Raw genomic sequence first — 24,099 nt, forward strand, 5'->3', positions numbered from 1 at the left:
TTTATTGGCCAATTAACCATTACGCTAATAACAGAATAAGGACAATTTAAACAACCTTATCTTCTATTATCTTCTTTTTTTTTTAATTAAAATATTATGACCAAATTTTATTACGGCTTACATGCGAAAATCATGAGCATCGAATTCATGTTTATGTAAACGTGGAGTTAATATGTTTTTTTTTAAGTACAATGAACGTAAATACTCGTCTCTTATTCAAATATTTTCGTTGTAAAGTTGATTTTGACCTTAGATAATATTAATGGTTAGTGTAGGTGACACAACTTTTTTAATAATCGAACATATTCTATTCGTTCTTAAAATTGACATTTGTTTTGATCATTTAAATATCAAAACAAATGTCAATTTTAAATAAAGAATACAATCGTTATTATATGTCTCTTTTTGTCTTTGCTAGAAGTTTTATATATGTAATTTTCAATGTACCTTGTTGTTCACAGGTGAACGTCGTATTTTACACAACGTATCGGGCGAATTTCGATCAGGCGAATTAACTTGCATCTTGGGACCATCTGGCGCTGGCAAGTCTACACTGCTCAATATACTTGCTGGATACACGTGAGTATGAATTTAAAGCTAATTACGCTAAATCGAGAAATAATTCTATTGTCAAGCTAATATTAAATGTTGAAATAATTATAACTATTCTTTCTAAAGCTCTTTAATATATTTTTTAACTAGCTAAATTATTTATTTAACATTTATTTAATTTGTGGCAAAATTATAGAATTATTTTTAACTTCAATACATTCTACGAGACAATCGGCAGTTATATAATTTAACCGAACTCTATAAAGACAAACTATTTCATAAATCGTATTACGCTATGTTTTAGGTAGCAATTATATTCGAATTCAATCTTATTTACCACAAATAATACTTTCCAAGTCATTATTTGATTACCAATATCTATTGGGGTAAACGTTTATCAGCAAAGCTAATAATTAAACAAGTGTAAATATGACATTACACTAAAATAAATATATTATGTCAAATTCAACAATGTTTTAAGTTATGTAGTTAAAACTCTTTAAGAAAGTGTAAATTATAAATTGCAAATAGGCTAACTATATAGGCTATTTATACAGTAAGGTCACTGACAAGGGATCCCGAAGATTAACCAAACTCGAAGCACGGGGGCTTACAATTGGTAATTATGCGAACAGCAAAGCTGCAGCGTTACACTATAGCGTTTCCCTCGCAGTCGATGCAATATCTCAATGCAAAGAAAAATGTAGCAAAGGCCGAAACTGCTCCAAGCTATAAGCCAGTATAATTATGACGACCTCCGTGGTCGAGTAGTGTGTACACCGATTTTCTTGGGTACGCCACTCCGAGGTCCCGGGTTCGATTCCCGGCCGAGTCGATGTAGAAAAAGTTCATTAGTTTTCTATGTCTTATGTCTGAGTGTTTGTGGTACCGTCGTTACTTCTGATTTTCGATAACATAAGTGCTTTAGCTACTTACATTGGGTTCAGAGTAATGTATGTGATGTTGTCCAATATTTATTTATTTATAAGTGACTTGCTATATACTAAATATTACTTGAAAATGATCATAAAAATCAGAGACGCCGCGGAGTTTGAGAAGCTGACAATTTTTTGGGTTAGCAATCTTCCTTAGCACGAGCATTGGAAGTTTTCATCGTTATATTACAAATATGGAAATGTGTAATAGTTACTTTTCACATGCACACGGTCACGGCATAGTGACCGTGCCGTTTACACTAGTAATGTATGAGTTCGGTCAAAGCACAATCGCCTTGTAAAACCTGCCTTATATCGTTATTTGGCGGGAAGGCTTTGTGCAAGCCGTACAACAGGATGAGTGCATCATAATATCTTCTACCGCCAGTAGTGTGTTCCGATTTGTACGATAAGAGAACTAGTGTAACTACAGGCACAAGAGACATAACATCTTAGTTTCCATGTTTGGTGGTGCATTGGCGATGCATTGGCAATGATGGCGGTGGAATGGCAGTTGTAATCACTTACCATTAGACCAATCATACACATACCAAAAAAACACATATTAAAAAAAAGGATATTCGTTGTTCGTAAAATATTTTTAAGCTATCATATAATTAAAAAAACAATTTTATTATTTCCAGTTCAAATGGTGTAAATGGTCGGATCACGGTCAATGGTCATGCGCGAGACATGAGGTTATTCAAGAAACTTAGCAGCTACATTATGCAAGATGACCTTCTGCAGCCCTGGCTCACAGTCAACGAGTCCATGATGATAGCCGCTGATCTCAAACTCGGAAAAGAATTGGGGAGAGCCGAAAAAGAACTCATAGTGAGTAAAATATTTATCAGAATTCATCCTTTTTTAAAGCAATATTATTAGCTGATCTAGCCTTAGAAGACAGTGAATATTATTAGCTTTGTTGACTTAAAGATTGACCTTTAAATATCAGTAGTCAAAACGATTTTAACGGACGTAGCAGATATATTTTATTTGATCATTTTCATTTAATTCACATAATATAATCAAATATATGTCTTTATTGAATAAATTAAACTTTGTAAGAACCACTTATTACTGTAACAAAAAAAAACAACAGAATCAAATCACATAACATTAATAATAGGATATATTTATTAAAAAGCATTTAAAATAGTAAGAACAGATAAATTAAGCCGATAGTAATAGTGCTGATACTAAGCTTAAAGATAAATGCCATAAGCGAGTGTGTAAAAAAGGTATGTTTTTGTTTATACAAAACATAGCTTATTATAAACAATTAGCTGGTTCCGAATGGCAATGTCGCAGGAAACAACTATTTCGTAATACGCCACATACTTGAACATACGTATATTTAAAGCACTTTAAGAAGCAGTATTTGAAAGGGACTATACTCAAGTGTTGAGTAATCGACTTATTTCTTAACGAAACACCCGTCTAGGTGCCTAACCTAGAATTATATTGAGTAAACAGCGTTATATCGTAAAACACACAGATATTCGCATTTTTATTTACTAAAGATAGGTTTAATTCTATAAAACAGAAAATAATGTGGTCGTCAAGGGATGCCTCGCAGATGTGAAACATCGAAATTGATGGATAGTGAGAGACTTTATAATTTAAGTGAAATAAATAAAAACAGAGAACAATGTATTTTTCTTATTCTTGTAATAATAATGGTACAGCAACGAAGTATAAAATATACGCGCGACTTGTGAGCATATATATTATAGTGGGAGAAAAGAATATATATAATAGTGCCACGGCCGATAGGACGTGTTGTGTGGGATACTTGCGTATACACGCTGGCAGTATCACATATAGACAGAGTCAGAGATCACGCAAAGCTGGTGCACTCGTTGAATCTGCATAAATACTAAAGAGCTACAAATACTTACTTACTTACTTTTATCTAACGAGTATGAATTGGTGGTTCTGGGTTTTAAAACTAATGGTTCATGATCGTCTGATACTGAAAAAATAATAAATGATATTTCTAAGAAACTGGTCCAAACTTCCGGTGACCCTCGAGTTGGCGCTTACTTAAGAATACTGCCAGTATCCTGGATACAATGCCACAGGACAATCATTTGCATGGCATGTTTTATTTTGTAATTTAAATAATGTCTGTATAGTTTTATTATATCTCGTTTACTTTAAGTTTACAAATTTCCATATCGAAGTTAAGTATGTAAATTAATTCACCGAAAGTTCATCAAAACTTACGAATTATATAATTATATTAATATATTCGCTCTTCTTCCTGTTCAACAATTCCAAACATCATAACAAATACATTTGAACATTTTCCGATATATTACATGATTCATATCGGTTACAAACGTGGAATACTATAAATTACCAGTAAACGACAAAGGAATCCAAAACAACAATGGTAATAATTTCATAAATGATAAATAGGGATCTAAGATAAAAATGTATTCATTTACACCATAATACGCTGTAAAAAGAAGAAAAAACGATTGTTGAGAAGAACAAGAAAATTTGAAATTCGAATCGCCTAGTAAACAATTATTCTCATCTTATATAGTAAAAATGCCATTTGCTCATATATTTTTATATTTTTTATAGGTATATAATAAATTTTTAGTAATAATATTTTTTTAAGTGAAAACTAAAGTAATTGTTTAAAAAAAATGTTTAAGAGAATATATTTTGTGTATACAATAGAATTTAAAAAAAAAGCAATCTCGTATTTTTATTTAATAAATATTTAAATCGATATTTTAATTTAAAAACATTTTTTTTCTTAATATGTTCTGATTTCAAAATATATCTCAAATACAAATTTGCTTCCATATTATGCTTTGCTTACATTTCGGTCAAAACATTCCGGCGGCTTATTTTCACATATCAAGCTAATTTGCTGGCGTAGTTCGTACTCGTAATGTATGAAATATCCTAGCCGAGGTCGTTACGACCCACCGCTTTCAGGTCATGGTGATTTTTGAGGAGGTAATTAGGATAAGCAGCAGAACGTAGGATAAATAGAATTGTAAACAGGATTTATTATTTCAATATATTCTCGTGTTTTTTTTTTTATTATTCACTATACCGATTTGTACTTATTCGTTTTTATTCTAAATTAGATAATATATATTTTTTTAATATAATAATGATATGATTGATGTTTAGTTATAAATTTAATTAAAGGTAATTAAATAAAGGATACACTTCCTCCTTACCTTTAATGATTCGCTCCGTCGCGATTTAAATGAGCCGAGATAGCCCAATGTCTTTCAACAATTGATTCTTGCTGTCAATCGTGGGGGAAGAGAATATCTGAATAATATGTTCATATACTAAATTTATGTTTATAATTTCATCTCGTGCTCAAGGTGAACATAAACATCACGAGGACCACACGTGTCGGATGAAATACTGCCTACATGTGTATCCAAAAATTCACCTCAAGAACAAAAGACGTAGGATATTTATAGAATGTTATTTTTATAAATTAGTAAAATCCTTTATCACATCTGTCTATCTACATTCTACCCTACTTCGAAATAATGAAAAATCCTAGTCTTTCATAAAATTGTAGGATTTCCAATATCTTATTTAAAACAAGTAATACAAACTTTTACGCAAAATTTACCTGGGAAATATCAAATATTGTTTTGTTTACTTCTCAAATAACCAGTGGCGTAGCTTTCCACGTGTATCGAAAAAAATATTTATCAAATTTTGATAATTAAAGTGATATATCTAACAGTAAAAATCATTTTCACAATATTTTTTTTCATTTCCTCATCCTGAATTTTGCTATTCCAAATGGAAACTATATGAATGTAACTTAAGGGAAAATTAAAAAAGAATAAAGTAAATTGTCACTTCTAAAATATTAAATAAAACATCAATAAAATCTTAAATAAATATTCGCTATTAAAACTACAAGTAATGCGTAATCTTGAATTGAATAGCAGTTCTTAGGGTACACTGAACGAATGATTAATCGCTAGATCCGTTTTCTGTAGGACAAGAATTCATTCATTCATATTTCTATACTGTAAATATAATCGAGAACATTATTATCCTAAAAGAGTTACGAAACTAAATAACAAAATTGTCGAACAGTTTATAGAAACAAGGGTATATGTATACGATATCAAGACAATCTTAAAGCTTAACCATAAAGAGAATTGTTAATATAATTGCTAATTTATTTAATTAACTAACTTAAGAACTGGTATGGTTTATTACGAAGAATTTACAAATAGATTTATCTTGAACGTATATTTATAAATATTTTTTTGTATCCTAGGTAGAAGAAATCCTTCAAACTCTCGGACTCTGGGATCACAGAGACACCATGTCCCATCATCTCTCAGGGGGTCAATCGAAACGTCTCTCCGTGGCCCTAGAATTGGTTAACAATCCACCAATCATCTTTCTTGATGAACCTACCACGTAAGTTAAAAATCTAATTATCATTATTGTATTTTCCGAATGTAATTCCGAAAATAATACAACATATATTACATATGTATCTCAAAATGATAACAGATTAAACTCCTGAACAAATTTGGACTTCATGCCTACTATTCCAAGGGATTCTGAAATGAAAGACAATTTGGACTATCACGTAAGAGCGTTTTTAGACCAAATTAACTACGTACTCTGAACACAGACTTAGGTTAGAAGCTATCTAGATAGCATTTACTCGAATCGATCACATGTTAGAACATACGATCTATTCTTCTTTTCATAATTCTTCTTAAAATTCTAAAGGCTAATGATGATAAACTCTTGGCCATTTACTTTGGAGTTAGTTCATTATTATTATTCGCTTGTCCTTATTCCATTTACCAATATTTTGGTTAGCGTAGTGTGAATTGCTATGAAAAAGCTTCGTGCTCGATTGATGGATGAGCATCACATTTTACCCTAAGCCTGGTTATTCGACATCTTCATGTCGAGATGGAATGGTTTTCATCAACACTTGCTTATATTCTACGCCACACTGTATTTTTAAATATAATAGAATCGATAACATCAGTTTTTTAATATATTAACACACAAACGCAGATTAAACATTTTAAATTTACAATACTTTTAACTTTTGCTATTTTTCAATGCGTACTTTTAGTTTTAAAGCAGAAAAATAAACTCTTCATTTTAACAACACGAAGTTTTCAGATTTATTTCAAAGCTACTATCATAAATTCTTTGCATTTTCATAGCGGAATGTATAAAACGATAAACATACAAAATAATTCCTTATATATCTTGTATATTATATGGTTTGTATGTGGAGTTAACTCGTTTACATCCATTTGTTTTGAATATAAAATAAATACTATTATACTGTAAATACTATTATTTATTATACTTTAGAAGTAGTGTTCTGTTAGTTACTCTGATGAGTAATCAATTTGGATTTCAGTTTTACAGTTTAAAGGAGACCCGACTTAGTGAGCCGGTGTAATTACATGCCCAAAGCATAATCAAGGATTCCATGTCTTACCCAATTTTGAACGATGCGGTATTCGGTTGTACTATTTTTACTACTTCTACTATTAGAATAATATTAAATAAATTAATTTTAAAACATTAAACAATGTTAATAAATTAACTTCAGCCGATCCGATCCAATTATAGAATTAATTTTTACATTTGTAAATATCACTGGAGTAAATGTTATTAAAATAATTAAATGCCTCAATATAAAAAAAACTAATGAGAGTGATAGGAATGATGAGATTAATATACCTTAAGTATTATAAAAAAAAAAATTCTATTATATAAATGTACTAAAGATTTGAAAATCTTTTAACTAAATAAACTTATTCCTATATTTCCATTTTTGAGTAAAATATATCAAATCTCGACCATTTCAACTATAGAAACTCTCCAGTAATTATATACCACATTACCTACATTAAAATGTATTCTGAATATTGAGTCAAATTAAAACTTTATAAATTTTTATGCACGAAACATTAGGTAACAAATATAATGATAACGATAATATATCAAAATATTTAAAAAAAATCATAAATCAGTATTGAGAATACTATCCGCAATTAATAATTAAAAAATCAAGATGGAGTCCGCTTACAGTATAGGTACGCATAAAAACCATTCGATAATATTTTTAATTCCGTTGAATATTTGATAAACGAACTTCGTAAAGTTTAATCCACATTTCCAATATCAATAAATTTAAATAATCCATAAATTTTATTACGGAACTCTGATCCATAAATACGCAAATACTGTTTGACTTTGTTTGTTTAAATTGATATCTGATTCGTTATCCCAACATTAGCATATATGATTGACGAAACTGGTCCATTTAGACGATATGCTGAATAGGAAAATATTTAAAAATCATTTGCAGTACTGAATTATAAAAAATAACCCCATACAAAAGATAAAAATTACGAGATGATTTGTTAATATAATTTCATAATACAAGTTACTTCGTGTATTGCAAAATATGCAAATGAACTGCTAACAACGGAAAATCTTATAAACGTTTTGATTAAATTTATCTCGGATCACGATATAATATGTAAAATGGCATTTTGAAATTTACCATACACATACATAAGTAATCTTTTATTATGGACGTGAAGTCACGAATACAAATGAAGTTTGAAGTAATACAAATTACATTATAACTAATTTATGCGAACATTTATTATAATCATATTTACAATAATATACTCTATATATTACACGCGTAGTGTTATATTAGTGTAACAATTTTCCATATGTAAAATAATAATATTAAATTTGTGATTGCTGGTGATGATCATTTGAAGAATTCAGAAAAAATAGAATTTATTAAAATATTCAGTACATTAATATAAATTATATTGGTTTATATTTATTGATTTGACTAAAACTGTTTAAGAGGACATTTTCTAAAGACATAAACGACAAAAATATCTTTTAGATTTAGATTTTTAGATTTAAAGATTTTTGATAATTTCTAGATATTTTGTTCCACACGTAATTGAAATCATGTAATCTAAATTTTAATCGAATTTTGTAGATTTGAAATGCGAATAATAAAATTATTATTAAATTTATTTTAGTAAGTATGATAACAAGAATAGACAACATTAAAGCTTAAACTTAAAGTTTTTTTTTTTTAATATAACATTTGTAATCTTTATTTGCCGTATCTTTTAAATATGAATGAATGTCGTTGGACATTTTTATAAATGTATAACGATGACATTTTGTAGCTTCACAGCATCTTTCAAACCTTCTATCCTTGTATTGATTATAATTTTGTCAGCATTCACTTGGACAGTCCTATCATAATATGGAAGTTCAATATCAACAAGCATCTCAAAACCTACCTCTTCATAATATCAGTGTAATGAAAGCATTGATATACAATGCATTTTTACGTTCATTTAAAATAAACCTTCATCAAGCATTCGAAAAAACACAAGTAACGTTGATTTCAAGATTACATGTACACAATAAGAAGTAATTGGCTTAATCACCACATCCGTCGTAGCATTTTATCGGTGATAAAACTGAACCGTGCTAGGAAAATCGAAACCTGTTCAATTCCCTCGAGCAATTTATCTTTCTGAAAATACAAAGCTAATTCATTAAAAGCAAAACTTAAAGTAATTAAGCTAGCATTATTGATATACCTTATAAAGTTACTTGTACATTTTGGATTATCAAAATGTAAACGTAATCTTATACAGTCTCAACTATGTAACAGATTATACTCAGCATAATGTATGTTTTGTATAAAGTTTCAAATGTTTTAGGTTATAAATTTCGGTCTAACTCAGTGGCGAAATGCTTTAGACACACTCGACTTTCTAAACAAACTTATTCTGTTAGCAGTTGTTTCAAATGTTCGTCAAAACTTGTAGTGCTGAGTGAATTCTCTTGTTTCAATTTATATTTTAATGCAGATAAGTAAATTGTATTCAATACAGATATTACATATGAATCGTTTTATATCGCGAATGCTCGTTGTTTATTCAGATTGATGCAACCACACAGTAAGTACCTACAGCAGATATCTACGATAAACATTTTCGTTACGTACCCAATCGTTCTAAGGATATTCAACTATATATGATGGTGCAAAATACAAAAGTTATAAAAAAACAATATGATTTTAGTATCGTTATATACATTTTAAACTAGCAGCACTCTAATTTTAATTCAAGTAGTTGACACTGGCTGCCTAAAGTTGGATACATCTAGTAAGCCGCAGTGCATATATATGTAGCATCAGCCTGTATAAATGGCATGAACTAATTTTAAAATATTTTCCAGCTGTAGAAATGTTCATTAAAATGGCGATGTTTATTTTACGAGCGACATTAAAGACAATCCTTTCGCTGTCAGTAGGGATGGTCTAAAAATTTGTTGTAAAATCGTTTCTTACGTTATCACATTATCTTTATTTTATAGGTAATAATAAAGGACTTAATTATGTTTTATGTCTGCCGAAATGTATAATCTCGAGTGAAAGGTTTATATTTTCTTACCTCATATTTTCTTTCAATATATTGGTATATCCAATCGATTGCCATGAGTCCATAGTATATTTTTTACCGAATAACAAACCTGGATGTACTTAATAGTAAAAGTAATTGTTACTTCTCTAATTTTTACTTTTGATCTTCGGTTAGAACATAATACATACATTTCGGTGTAAATCTAAGACTGAAAATTTATATTGCAGCAACGTGGCATTTCAGACAATGAATATTTTAAGGCTCATTATTTAATAAATCGATTACGTAACTCATAAAGTAAAATGCTATTAAATATTGAGAAATATTATAAATAAATAAACTCTGACGTTTTTAAAATTAAAATTAACAATTAAATATTGAAAATCCTTACAACTCTACCTGATATATTTATGAAATAAATTAAATTAAAAACAATAAATAATAAACTAAAAAGAATCAACTGAAAATATTAAATGTATTTTTTATTTAATATAAATAATTAATGATATTTTGTTTTTTTTTTTTTTAAATGGACGTAATAATATAAATTAATTTAGCGTTATTAATCCTACAGTCCTGAAAGACATAATGAGCTTTGAACTCGCTTCGTGTACGAAAATGAACTTTTGTTCATAAATGATTTTTACCTATCTTCCTAATGAGTTGACTTTAAATTTTGAATATAAATCAGGATTAAATAAAAATGCAAGAAAATGTTAACAAATCATCAATATACTTTATAAAACTAAGTTCCCACCGCCTCTGTCACTCGGATTGCGATAAACTCAAAAACCACTCATTGCTAAAAGTAAAGATATACCAAATTATTTACTTTTAATTATTTCGGTTTGTGAATATGGTATAGAGATAAACTACTAAAATATTCACAAAGAATACAGAAAACTAAAATATTACACAACATTACACAACATTACGCTTCTGTTCTAATTCAGTCTAATATACAATTACATAACAATAAAATACGCAAAATTTAAGGAATACTTAAGATTGAGCGCAAACGAATTGTGTGTATTAAGTGATATTAAGAATTTGATCATAATAATCTGAAAAAATATATATTGCAAAGAGAACATTTTTGAGCTTGTCTTGTTTTGCTTTTTAAGAGTTTTTTTTTTATCTTTTTAATTGCTTTATTGTTTTATAAAACAGTAAAGCAATTAATAAAATAAAGCAAAAAATCTTGTTTTAATTGTAATAATATTTTTAATGTATCGATAATAATAAAAAAATTTGTATGAACGTAAAGTTGTAAAATACCTACTTTATTATTACTTATTACTTACAATTTTACAATAAACCAATTATTTTTTTACATAATTTGTTCTCAGCGGACTCGACGTGGTATCTATCCGGCAACTGGTTGTGCTTTTACGACTCCTCTCACGACAAGGCAGAACGATTATATGCACAATACATCAACCGTCGGCCTCATTGTTCTCACTTTTTGATAGAGTTTACGTTTTGGCTAGAGGACTATGCTGTTACCAGGTAAAAAAATGATAAATAAATTATTTCTAAGCATATTTACATAGGTGGTTGGAAAAATCTTGACAGAAGGAGTTCGAGCTCAATCACTGTCTGCTTTCATATGCTAGATTTGTTATTATAATAATATAATATATCTATCTCCAGTTTGGTGGTGATGGAAAACTTAGCAAAGATTTGCTTCGTCTAATAAGCTCTAAACCTTATCCTGAAGAGGAGAGGTGGCTTTACCCTAGCAATTATTATATTACATTATTACTTAAATATGTTTTATTTCTCATTAAGCATACATTCGCCTAGTTCTACCTAATGTGGAAAAATCTAAAAATTGTTGGTTACACTCGGTTTTTGAATTTAAATCCACGACATCTGTAGCCTAAAAAGCTAACCTCTCGACTAGTGAGGCAGTCTTGCTAGCTAGTGCAACAAGAAAAACCTCTGTCCACATCACTAAATTATTAATAGATTTGGAAAAAATAATTTATATTCTTAAATATGTATATATTAATCAAATGTTGTACAAATTATTGTAGTACTGTTTCGGTTTGAAGAGAGTGCGCTAGTATTATGAAAGGTGGAAAAAAGAGCATTTTACTTATAAAATTGCCTTGAAAATGTAATGAATGTTTCATAGTTTTTACAATCAGTATGGACAGATGTAACATGCTAAAAAAAATACCCTTCTCTTAAATATACAAAATATAAATGTAAAATAATGTAGGTACTTTTACATACATACACATGTGGGCAAATTATCGGAGACAGAATTTCATTGTAAGGAGACGCAGAAAGCAACCTCAATATTATAAACACAACTATTTGTAAGAATAATGGGTATATAAAATTATATTTAAAAAAAAAAAACAATATTCTTATGTGTGATAAACGTTGAAAATATGTAGTAACAAGTCACATAAATAAAAATAAATAGTTATTCTATTAGAATACATATACGATATAACATTTTTTGTACAGAAGAAATATATTATACTCTATCAGAGGCCGGATTAACCTAAAGGCAAAGTAAACAACTGCTTATTAGACCTGCGTTATTTATTCTTAACTCCAGAAAAAAATAAGATAACAGAATATAACGAAAAATCATTCCGTAATTACGAAATTACTTTTTTATATTTATTAGATTGTGTTTTTTTAAGATATAGGCAGGCGGACGGGCAAATGATCCACCAACGGAGTGTTCACCACCGCCCATAGACTTTTGTGCTGTAAGAAATATTAACCATTCCTTACATCGCCAATGAGCCACCAACATTAGGGAAAATGTTATGTCTCTTGTGCCTATAGTTACACTGGCTCACTCACCCTTCAAACTGGATATTGGTATTTGGCGTTAGAGTATATGATAATTGTGGCTTGCACAAAGCCCTACCACCAAGTAACCTGCAGAAAATCTTCAAAGATTCTTAATGTTATTGTAATGTACAGTACATAATGTAGTAGTAGTCTTTTGCTATTTATAATTTATCTATTAAAAATGTAATAGTGTAAATATTTATAAAATCACAATAAAAACAGTTAATGGCTTCAAAAACTTCAAGCTCAGAGAAATTTCTACGCAAGAATTTTACTTTTGCCAAAGTCATCAGACTGAGCTAATAGACCGTAATATTTCCCGCCTACGGAACTACGAAGTTTGATTGTACTGAAGTGGCTTAATTAACTTAGCTGACAGCGGTACCGAATGTGCCAATCAAAAACTTTTAACCCGCATCAAATTATTTATTCAATGAGATCTTCGAAGTAATACGCACGATTAAGATTTTAAGAAGAAATCGATTTAAAAATTAACTTATAAATATAAGAATATATATATATATATATCATTAAATCAAGATCTTATTCAAATTGAATTTGGTTTATCTTTCTATTCAATGGGTATACACGATCCTTTGTAATCTCCTTCAACTGTCACTAAGGCAAATTTCATAGCTTTGTAAGTTTATTAATTGAGAAGACGAGTACTAAGCAACTGAACTGGAATGCTCTTAGCTTATACTAAAACATTTCAAGAGTAATCAACTAAATTAAAGACATAAAAATTCAGTGCTTAAATTTTATTGTTTAATCTGTATTCGTTTTAAAAATACTGCACTCTTTTAGAGAGTTAAGGTAATACGACACTCTGAAGCAATTTGTTATTTGTTTTTTTTTAATTAATGACATGTGATACTTATAAGGTTGTCTAGAAGTAATCGCCACTAATCGATAAGAACGCTGTATTACGTGCATAAAAAAATATTTTGTTTATAACCTTATCGAGCAGAACATTAAAATTTTAATTTGAAAAAGAAAATCCTTAGACACTTATAATTCAGATTAGCTCATTAGCAGTCCGTAAATGTCCCACTGCTGGGATAAAGGCCTCCTCTCCTTTAAGGAGAAGGTTTAGAGCATATTCCACCACGTTGCTCCGATGCGGGTTGGCGGAATACACATGTGGCAGAATTTCGTTGAAATTAGACACATGCAGGTTTCCTCACGATGTTTTCCTTCACCGCCAAGCACGAGATAAATTATAAACACAAATTAAGCACATGACATTTCAGTGGTGCCTGCCTGGGTTTGAACCCGAAATCATCGGTTAAGATGCACGCGTTCTAACCACTGGGCCATCTCGATTCAGATTAGCTCGATAACTAAAAATCGACAATCTGACATCAAGGCTTGTGTAAGAGCACATTATCCAATATTCATGAAATATTTAAACTTAAACGGTTAAAAAGTATTATTTAACACTCATTCCATGAGACCATGAAATAAAACTATCGCGTAGTTCCGAACTTCTTGCAATTTTCATATTTCTTTCCCTGCCACTACATCTTATTTGTGACTTTTATTATCGGGTCCGCAGTTTCCAAGGAGAATAAAGCTTTCAAAACTTTCGTAGTAATCCCCACTTTCGTTGATTTCTGTATTTCTATCTCAGGTCTATATAAGAACTTTTAAATTTATAAAAATTAATTTCTATTTTTTTAATTATTTTTAAACATTTGTAATGTTTGAGAAATAAGTATCATTTCTTATACTATATATCGTCGTTGCGCCTGCAAAAGTCGCTATTTGTTTTTTTTTTTCTTATTTTTCTATTTTATTTTTAATTACATTTTAATAAAATTTCAATGATTAAAACGGCATAACAATCTAAAATAAGAAAAAAAAAACATAGCGACTTTTGCAGGCGTATTGACGATATACATAATAATAGTATAATTATTATGAATGATATACATTATTTATGACCAACATTATTATTGAAGTAACAAATAAAAATTTGTTAATATATTAGGTATGCGTTCAGAGATGTATTAAATAATATTTAATATACCTTAAAGGAAGTTTTAGAGCCATTTAAAGTATTTCGTACTTAAAAGCTTTCTCCATTCTGTATTTACGATTAGTCGTATTTCTCAAGGAAACGATAAAATTGTAATATCTATATAGAAACGGTAACGGTGTCGTTTCTTTATGTCTTTTATATGTATGTTTTAAATAGATTGAATATATTACGAGTTTAAAATTCACAATATGTTCCGTCATATGCGTAGGAAGCGTGCGTTGTTATGAGGTAAATACTTTTATTTTTAATATTAAATTATTCAAAATTTAAATTTAAAAAAATGTTCTTTTTTTTATATGGCATACAGGACACATAATATTATAAAGTTTTAAGTATGACAAGGAAAAAAAATGGTTGATCGATTTATAATAATTATTGAGGATCGTGTTTTTCTCGACACTAAGTTTTTGTAGGGGCCGTGCCCACCCATAACTGACTACGATAATATGTTTTATATATGTTAAAGTTGTATTCGTTACAAATAAACTAATAAGAGTGAAGAAAAAGGTAATAAATACTGTTGATATAATTACTAGTTGTCATCGACATTAAAGTAATTACTTCGTTATATAAATGTCGGCGGTAAAAAATTCTCTATTGCTTCCGAGTGTTTAAATACGTTGCGTGACTTTTAATTGTTTAGCTAAATTTCCTGTTTCATTTTAAATAGTTCATTTATTCAATATAAATATGAAAATTTACTAGGTGGTAATATTTTATGTAAGATGATGTATAGGAATTTTGTTATTGAATATAATTTTAGTTATAAAGTCAAGTAGATGCTCTTTATTGTATTTATATAAAGTTCAAGTGCAGTAAAATTATAAACACATAAGCGAGAAAAGATGAACAAAGACAGTCTTATCGCTTAGAAAGCAATATAAGCTAGCTGTCGTTTACGTTATATGCTAATGTTTCTTCCGACAATTACGTGTATCCTCAACATGTTTGCCTTCACCGTTGAACGCACTCAGTGGCGTATGCCGTGTTTGAACCCGACCTCTTCGATTGACATTCATAATTATACGCAACTAAACTCAATTAATTTTGATGAATGAACTTTGCTACTCATTGTTAATTTTCTAGTAGATTTAAAAATAAATTAATAAGTGAAACTTGTTTACATATTTCATACAGTGACTTTCTTTGCCTTGTTGTCAAATCACAGATTACCATTGATTCTAAACTAACGCATTAACTAAACCCATGTTAGTCATTTTTTAAACAATAAATTACAGGGTGCTGCGCCACTCCTCGTGCCATTTTGTACAGAAATTGGACACATATGTCCAACCACCCACAATCCAGCCGACTTCATCCTGGAGACTCTAGTTGGGAATTCAGAAAGTGCAGCGCAAATGTCGGAACTGTGTCAAAATGGAAAACTTTCCAGGAGACTTGATCGGATGACTGTGAGAGGCGGACGGTTAGTAAACGATACATTATAAATTGATATTATTTTTCGTTTGGTATAATATTTACTTAGATGTAGTCGGGGATATGGATAAGGACATAGGTAGGGATTTTAACTTAAGAAAATTGGCGCGGATGACGCCGCGAGGAACAGTTAGTTCATAAAATATCTATTATGTATTTAGGTGGAACCTGTTTATTGACGAAAGTTTCAACCATTATCAAATTTTTAGAAGGTATACTTAACCCAATTGTAATGTATTTATGGATCAATTTAAATCTTTAAAAATGATTTTGTATAAAAAAACGTATTTACGTACGTTAAATAAAATACAGACTTATTTCTCGCTTTAATAGAAAACCGGTACTGCACTCAGACGAATCCATACAGAGGATATTTGTGGAGCACGTCGCTAAAGAACAAATGCAGAAAATGGAGTTTCCAACTACATTCATGACACAATTCTCGATATTGATTTATCGAATGTTCAAACAATCTAGCAGAAATTCGGTAAGAAGCAAATTGTTATTGAAATTTATCTACCGATGCTACGGCTTCATAATAGTATTTTTTTTATTACAATGTCTTTCGACTATTTCAGGGCTTTTTTGTAACATTAAAAATCCAAACAAGAAGGAGTATTATATTATTTTGGGTATTCTTACACCTATGTAGGGAAAATACATATATTGTAATTTTTATTAATTAGATACTAGTATTAAATATATATATATATATATCACAATATAATAATAATATTTTTTGGTGTATAAATATACAAGGATGTTAATTTTCAAAATATCAAGAAATTTAAATGAGGTGCCTTTTCAATTAATTAATTTTAAATTTATGAAACAATATAAATAACAAGCCATATCCATAGCCATATCTAATCAAATGGCACGCGCTACCTCGCCTTCCTGTTATACCACCGTCCCTTTATACGAAATCACTCCCACGTTTTTTAGCGAAAATTAAGATTATATATATAGAGTAAAGAGTATTTTACACACGAAAAAGAACAACTGACGTCAATTCTTTTAAATATTTCAGCTTAACCTATGGATCCAACTTATACACCATGTAAGTGCAGCTGTGCTTGTAGGGGGAATCTTCTTTTTGATTGGTAATGACGGAGGAAATCCTATAACCAATTTCAAGTTTTGCCTTAGTTGTGTCGTCTTCTTCATGTACACTTACATCATGATACCTGTCTTGTTGTGTAAGTATAAATGTTTTAATTATCAGGTAGATAAATAGTCCAGTAAGTATGTCATTGATTTCATTCCCAACGAAAATCATTGATTTTCAAAAATAAACTTCCAATTTTTTCAATTAAATAATATAATATTCGTTTGTTGTTCATCGCATTAGGTACACCACTCATCAACAGCGACCAAACAGCCATAATTTATAATGCTATATCCCTGTTTGATGGAAATACCAGTGTAATTACAGGAGACGTAACATCATTATTCTCATAAAATGATTAATCTTTTTTTTTCACCGAAAATATTAATGGGCTGTGGCTTACCATAATAATAGCAAATGAGCAATGTAAAGATATATAAGAATTCAATTTTATTTGATGTACCCTATCATACAATGTTGAAAACTCGCATTCTAATTATTGTAGTCAAATTCTTAAATGCACCTTTATTTAATTATTATCAGAATACCTCCCTGCGAGCAAAAAACATATCCCATCTCACATGACCCGATCGCGCCCTTTCACAACAATACAAATATATATGACAAAAATAATATATTGCCATGTATTCACAGCTTAATATCCGAAAGAAGGCTTTAAAACTATTTACATAGACGGGTCACTAAGAAAGACCTTTTTATATCACTTTCTACAATTCATGTTATCCTAATGGACCTCTTTTTGGGACAACGGTTCATCGAACATTCTATATTCGAAACATTGTTATGGAAAGTGATAATGTAAAGTGATGATAACTTCAATCTATACGTTATTATATAAAAGTGAAGGAATTGTTTGAATGAATTCCAGGATATCTTTGTGATAAGTATCAAGTAGCCCATTTATTGACAAAGCTCAGAAAATCACGCCACGAACCATGCAGACAGAGTATAACAACTCGTGTTAGCATATATATATATATATTATATTCCGCAATTATTGCGTTCACACAAACTCTTCAACATTTTAAAATATGTTTTTAAATTATAAATAATGTACAAATATTTTTAGTTCCGTTGGAGCTTCGTATGATACGACGGGAATATTTTAATCGATGGTACAGTTTAAAAGCATATTACGCAGCACTAACTCTATCGACATTCCCAATAATGGTATGTATACTTGTACAGGTATAATAAATAAACTCGAACATATATCATAAACAAAACATTATGAAATTATTATTTTTTTAATAAGGTTTTATTCGTTAAAAATGTTCATTATTAATTCATTACGATACATACTTCTTCTAAATTAATTGATTAAGATTTAAATAATCAAACAAACGATCTTATCGGGTGTGATAGTCAAGCAAAGAATAACACATTTATACAATAACAAGGAATAATTAAATGTGTATCTCCAATAATGGCATCATACCTGCATTATTCCTCAGTTTGTGATCGAATTTTCCTTCACTAATTTGAAAATGAATTATAATTAATCAATAAATAACTGTAATTAAAAAAGATAACACGGTCACAGTCTCTTTAATTTTACATTATAAATGTAATTGCTAACACACTTTGTTATAATATGAAATACAATGAGCATACAACTGGAACTCGCCTGCAAATTGTGTGGTTTTGGCAGATTGCGGCTGTCGAGATGTCACTCCGAAATAGATGTAATTTAACTTGCCTCATGTTCTTGACCGATTATTTCTAACAGAACGTATAAATTTACATCTAAAAATGTAAAATATATTATATCTAATATGCACTAAGTAGATATTTATTTAAAAATCTAGGGCAAAGCAAAACGTAGAAAAAATATTTATAAATAGACAAGGCAAGTCAAAAATATGTGTGTGCCGGGTTGCTATTAAGTCTAAGCATATACTCGTACATTATTCATATAGGATAACAAGTTAAGGATTTTTGTATTTCTTTTTCAGGTTATATTAGGAACAGTGTTCATAATAATATGCTATTTCATGTCTGGCCAGCTGATGGAAATGGACCGGCTAATTCTTTTTACAATCACTGGCATCTTGATAGGTCTTTGCTCTGAAGGACTTGGTATACTTGTCGGTTCTATGTTCAATGCTACCGTAAGTCTTGTTAAGTTTTTAACAATATCAAAAATGTTACAAAAATGTGATGAATCATTTCGAAGACAATTTAATTGTATTTTTCTTTTTAGAACGGGTCGATCGTCGGTCCTGCAACTGTAGCACCATTGCTCGCTTTGTGTTGTTACGGCACAGGTTTCGGACCATACATTGAAAAAATAATGAAATTCCTCATGTCAATGTCATATCTACGCTATGGTTTAACCGGATTTTGTCTAGCATTGTACCATAAACGCCCACTTATGGATTGTAACGCAGATTTTTGCTTATACGCAGATTCCAAAATTCTGTTGAGAGACTTAGGAATGGCAAATGAAAATTTCGAGACGCAAATAATTGGTTTACTAATTTTTACAATATTTTTCAGAGTAGTAGCATACTTCGCGTTAAGGTATCACCTGACAGCTGAATTTACAAGCAAATTCATGACTTACATAAGCAAATTTTTGAAACACAGATAGCTAAAAATAAAATTAACTATATTGCGATACAATATTTGTGTTAGTATAATGTTTAGTAAGTACATAAAACATGATAAACGTAAATTCATAGCAAATTTTATTAGTAAAATTTTAAATGAAATGTTTCGCAACAATGTTTGTAGTTCATATAGATATTACTACTAAAGTTTAGTAAGACTTTGATTGATATTATACTAAATATTAAGTAGTTACCTACACCGTTTTTTTCTTATAAATCAAGTTATTGGTCGATCCCTAATTGTATTCGTATGTTAATTTAGGCAAATAAAAAAGCGACTGCCTGACGCTAAAACTCCTTGAAAGGATTTTTTCTGATGAGCTGATTTCCCTTCACTATATAGAATGTCAGGTGCTTAAATGCTCGTTAGTAGGTACTAATTGATGCCCTAGGCAAAAAAAAAATGCTTGATAACGATTGAATTTATCGTACTCTGCAGGTAACTATGCGAAACACATACATACCAACGGCAAATATTTTGTATAAATATTCTATATTATAATTAAAATGTAACAATCACTTATTAAGGTTAATAACGGGTAGATAAATAAATATACAAGTATTCTGTGATTTTGAATTAAGATAATCTATTATTCAATTATATTAAATTGATATATAGGTATATTATGTTAGAAATAAAGGCACTTGGTAGGTACCTCTTTAATTATTGTAAGTTAATTTTATAAAATATAAGTGACATTGTAAGTATGTGCAATTGAAATTTTCTATTATAGATAATTAGATTGTTGCAATAAACCTGCCATCTTTAAAATTAATAATGAATAAAAGGTGTTTTGAAATAACTGTGTTATATTTTTCCTTGATTTATCATTTAATATTACAATTTGATCTGAAATTAGTTATATTCTCAGCGGCAAATTTAATGATACAGTTTTGACGAGTAAACACATATTTGAATTTATTATATACCTAGAATACTTGTGTCTTACTATTAATAAAAAAGTTTAAAGAATGGTTCAACTTATTTCAAAAATAATTAGGGATCCTTTTTTATTCCAGGGCCTAGAAACCTTTGTATCGGCGGTATTCTTGATATGAAATAACTGTTGTCTAATTACAAATTTATTTTAAGATGAACAACCACTACATTACAAAGCAAGATCCTTACACATTTAGAGCGAAACTTTTCGTTAGTTCTGCTATATATTGATGTTTAACTTTGAAACCTTAAAGCAATTTTATATCTATCACCCTTATACTTATACAGTGATACGATGATTAGGCAATCAGTTAAAGATTGTTATTTTAGTAATTTTTGTGTTTATGTTACATACCTACTGTATTTAATATTTCCTCAAATGAATAATTTTATGGCCTTATTTCACCTTTTTTTATTGCAATAAGTTAAATTAAACTGAAAATAAAATATAATCGTTTTACTAATTGACATAAGTATTCTACGATAGACAACATTAATGTAAACAATTTGTTTAAATACTCATCGAATCGTTTTCTCACTACCAAAACGTCGTAAGCGCCGGGAATTTCCTGTTAGGTACTTACACTTTTCTTTTAACCATGTGTAACAATATGTCGTCCCTATAAATTATACATCATAGAAGGGACATCTTTTTCATCTCCAAAACTTCATTTGAATAATGCTTTATTAATTAACCCATTCAAAAACTATAGGCTGCGACCTATTCGCGATTTCGACAGAGTAACTTGAGAAAAAGAGGGTTGTACTCCTTTATTATAAATTAATTCAAAATCTTGTAAAATAATGAAACTGTGTGTACTCGTTTTACTTTTGTTATTTCATAATAACCTTGACTTCTAAAAAGTAATTTTTTTCTCAAATCTTGACATATCGTTTGCAGCATGTCTAGAAACGCCTATTCTATTTAATAAACATACACAATATACCTATAAAACAACAATGTGTAAAACTTCTTCATATCTTGAATAGCTTGGCTTAACTTATAAAATGAAAATTTTAATATCAAGAGGAATAACGGTGGATTTGTGACTTGCGATTATTGTCGGTATCAACGATATTTTTTTTATTCTTTATTATCATGAACAATCTTAAGTTATGTATTTTTATGACGCAAATTATGATTACCTCACTATCAAACATGATAATTTTTTCTAACACTACAAAGATAAGTTTTATTGATAGAATTGATACACTATAGAAATTTTTCATGAACATAACTGAAATAACGAATGAGTTTTTTTAAGTACGAATACTGTCTCATATAATATTGAAAATTAAAATATTTAAAAAAATAAAAGTGAAAAATGCTTTATTGTGGAAAAAATGTTTATAAAATAAAAATTTTACATACATTTAGAGATCTACACCATGTGTACAACAAGAAAAAATTTAGGTAACAAAAACAATTTATTGCCAATAATATCAACATTATCTTTCTCTTTATAATAGTCTCCCTATATGATAGTTCTACATAATATATAAAAAAATTCTTTCTTAATTTTAATAGTATTCAATTAATCTTTGCAGACATCTAAAGCATCTTGCTTCTCTTCAACTAATTCCTTTCCTGTAAGATCAAGTTTTTCACGTGCAAAATCTGAGATAGTCAAGCCCTGAACAATCTTCCATTTGCCATTGCTAACAGTAACCGGGAATGAATATACAACATCTCTAGGTGTTCCATATGATCCATCAGACACAACACCCATGCTCACCCAACGGTCACCTGTACCAAGGAACCAGTCCCTCATATGGTCAGAAGCAGCTTTAGCAGCAGACAACGCAGATGACATTTTTCTAGCAGCAATTACAGCAGCACCACGCTTTTGTACGGTGCTTACAAATGTTGTCTTCAAAAATTCATCATCATTTATAGCTTTAGGGACAGATTTCTCTGCACCACCAATTGTAACAATAGCATTAGATGCATCAGGGAATTGAGTAGATGAGTGGTTACCCCAAATAATTACATTTTTAACATCCTTTACAGGAACACCTAGTTTGGCAGCCAACTGTGATTGGGCACGATTTTGATCGAGACGGGTCATAGCGGTAAAGTTTTCTTTAGGTATTGAGGGTGCATATTTCGAGCAAATTAAAGCATTCGTGTTTGCGGGGTTACCCACAACAAGAATTTTTACATCCTTACGAGCAACTTTATCAAGTGCTTGACCTTGTTCTTTGAAAATGCGTACATTGGCAGAAAGGAGGTCTTTCCTCTCCATGCCTTCTCGTCTTGGCATAGCACCAACAAGGAACGCTGCAGATACATCCTTGAAAGCTTCCTCAGGATTAGCAGTTGGCAAAACTCCAGCAAGGAGCGGCAAAGCACAGTCTGCCAATTCCATAACAACACCTTCTAATACCCCCATCATAGGAGCTATATCAAGAAGATGAAGATATACAGGCTGCTCTGGACCAAAGACTGCTCCAGAAGCTACCTGGTATAGAAGGGAGTAAGCAATTTGACCAGCAGCTCCTGTTACAACCACTTTGATTGGTGCCGCCTGCAATTTGAAAAATTTAACATTTAAAAACTTTAATATGCATACAAATATAATTTGATTACTATAACAAATAGCTATACCATTTGAAGTTTAACAACTACAGTTGTTTCGACATTTAATTTTTCACCTGCCCCACAACATAAAAAAGACATAACGAATACGTTTAAAAATATAACTTTTTATAATGAAATAGCATTATGATATTATATAAATATGATAATAATCACCATTTAGATTTACAGATAATCCCCACTTTAGGTATTTGTTATCTTATTCAATTGTTTAAATTAGTTACTTAATCTTAATTCAATGAAATTAAATTCCAGCTCCAGTTTTTTTAAATAAAGGTCAAATCAATGTCAGCATGGTTATGATTTTGTAACACTTACCATTTTGTTAAGTTTTCTCGTTTATTTTGTAAATTGTTAGAATTCTATAAGAAAATAAAAGTAGGTGTTGTTCCTGTATTTTCCGGCTTTTAAAAGAAGAGTATTTCGTTCTTAAAACAAAACCGGTTACTTCCTTCTCTGACCTCTTCTGGAATTCTAACTTCACTTCGGTCCTTCAAATATTAACCAATAGTGTATAATCACAGATTGTTGGTATGTACTGGATATTATAGTTGGTA

At 29.7% G+C, this 24,099-nt stretch overlaps 2 protein-coding genes across 2 annotated transcripts in view; one reads left to right on the forward strand and one right to left on the reverse strand.

The window, feature by feature from the left end:
* LOC125066192 (ATP-binding cassette sub-family G member 1-like) overlaps positions 1–20,728 on the forward strand; it is an 84,158-nt gene extending 63,430 nt beyond the window's left edge. The window contains exons 2-11 of the mRNA XM_047674161.1: positions 462–579; positions 2,132–2,321; positions 5,776–5,921; positions 11,311–11,470; positions 16,064–16,251; positions 16,596–16,749; positions 17,293–17,461; positions 18,461–18,561; positions 19,347–19,502; positions 19,595–20,728. Of these exons, the coding sequence (XP_047530117.1) occupies positions 462–579; positions 2,132–2,321; positions 5,776–5,921; positions 11,311–11,470; positions 16,064–16,251; positions 16,596–16,749; positions 17,293–17,461; positions 18,461–18,561; positions 19,347–19,502; positions 19,595–19,984 (1,772 nt within the window). The 3' untranslated portion in view covers positions 19,985–20,728. The remainder of the gene's footprint in view (positions 1–461; positions 580–2,131; positions 2,322–5,775; positions 5,922–11,310; positions 11,471–16,063; positions 16,252–16,595; positions 16,750–17,292; positions 17,462–18,460; positions 18,562–19,346; positions 19,503–19,594) is intronic.
* A 1,528-nt stretch (positions 20,729–22,256) lies between these two features.
* Positions 22,257–24,090, reverse strand: LOC125066477 (malate dehydrogenase, cytoplasmic). Its single transcript, XM_047674554.1, has 2 exons — positions 23,861–24,090; positions 22,257–23,471 (listed from the first exon to the last, which is right to left on the reverse strand). The coding sequence occupies exons 1-2, from the start codon at positions 23,861–23,863 to the stop codon at positions 22,479–22,481; spliced, it is 996 nt and encodes a 331-aa protein (XP_047530510.1). The 5' UTR covers positions 23,864–24,090; the 3' UTR covers positions 22,257–22,478.
* Positions 24,091–24,099: the final 9 nt, after the last annotated feature.

Source organism: Vanessa atalanta, chromosome 9 (assembly GCF_905147765.1).
Source record: "Vanessa atalanta chromosome 9, ilVanAtal1.2, whole genome shotgun sequence".
NCBI lineage: Eukaryota > Metazoa > Arthropoda > Insecta > Lepidoptera > Nymphalidae > Vanessa > Vanessa atalanta.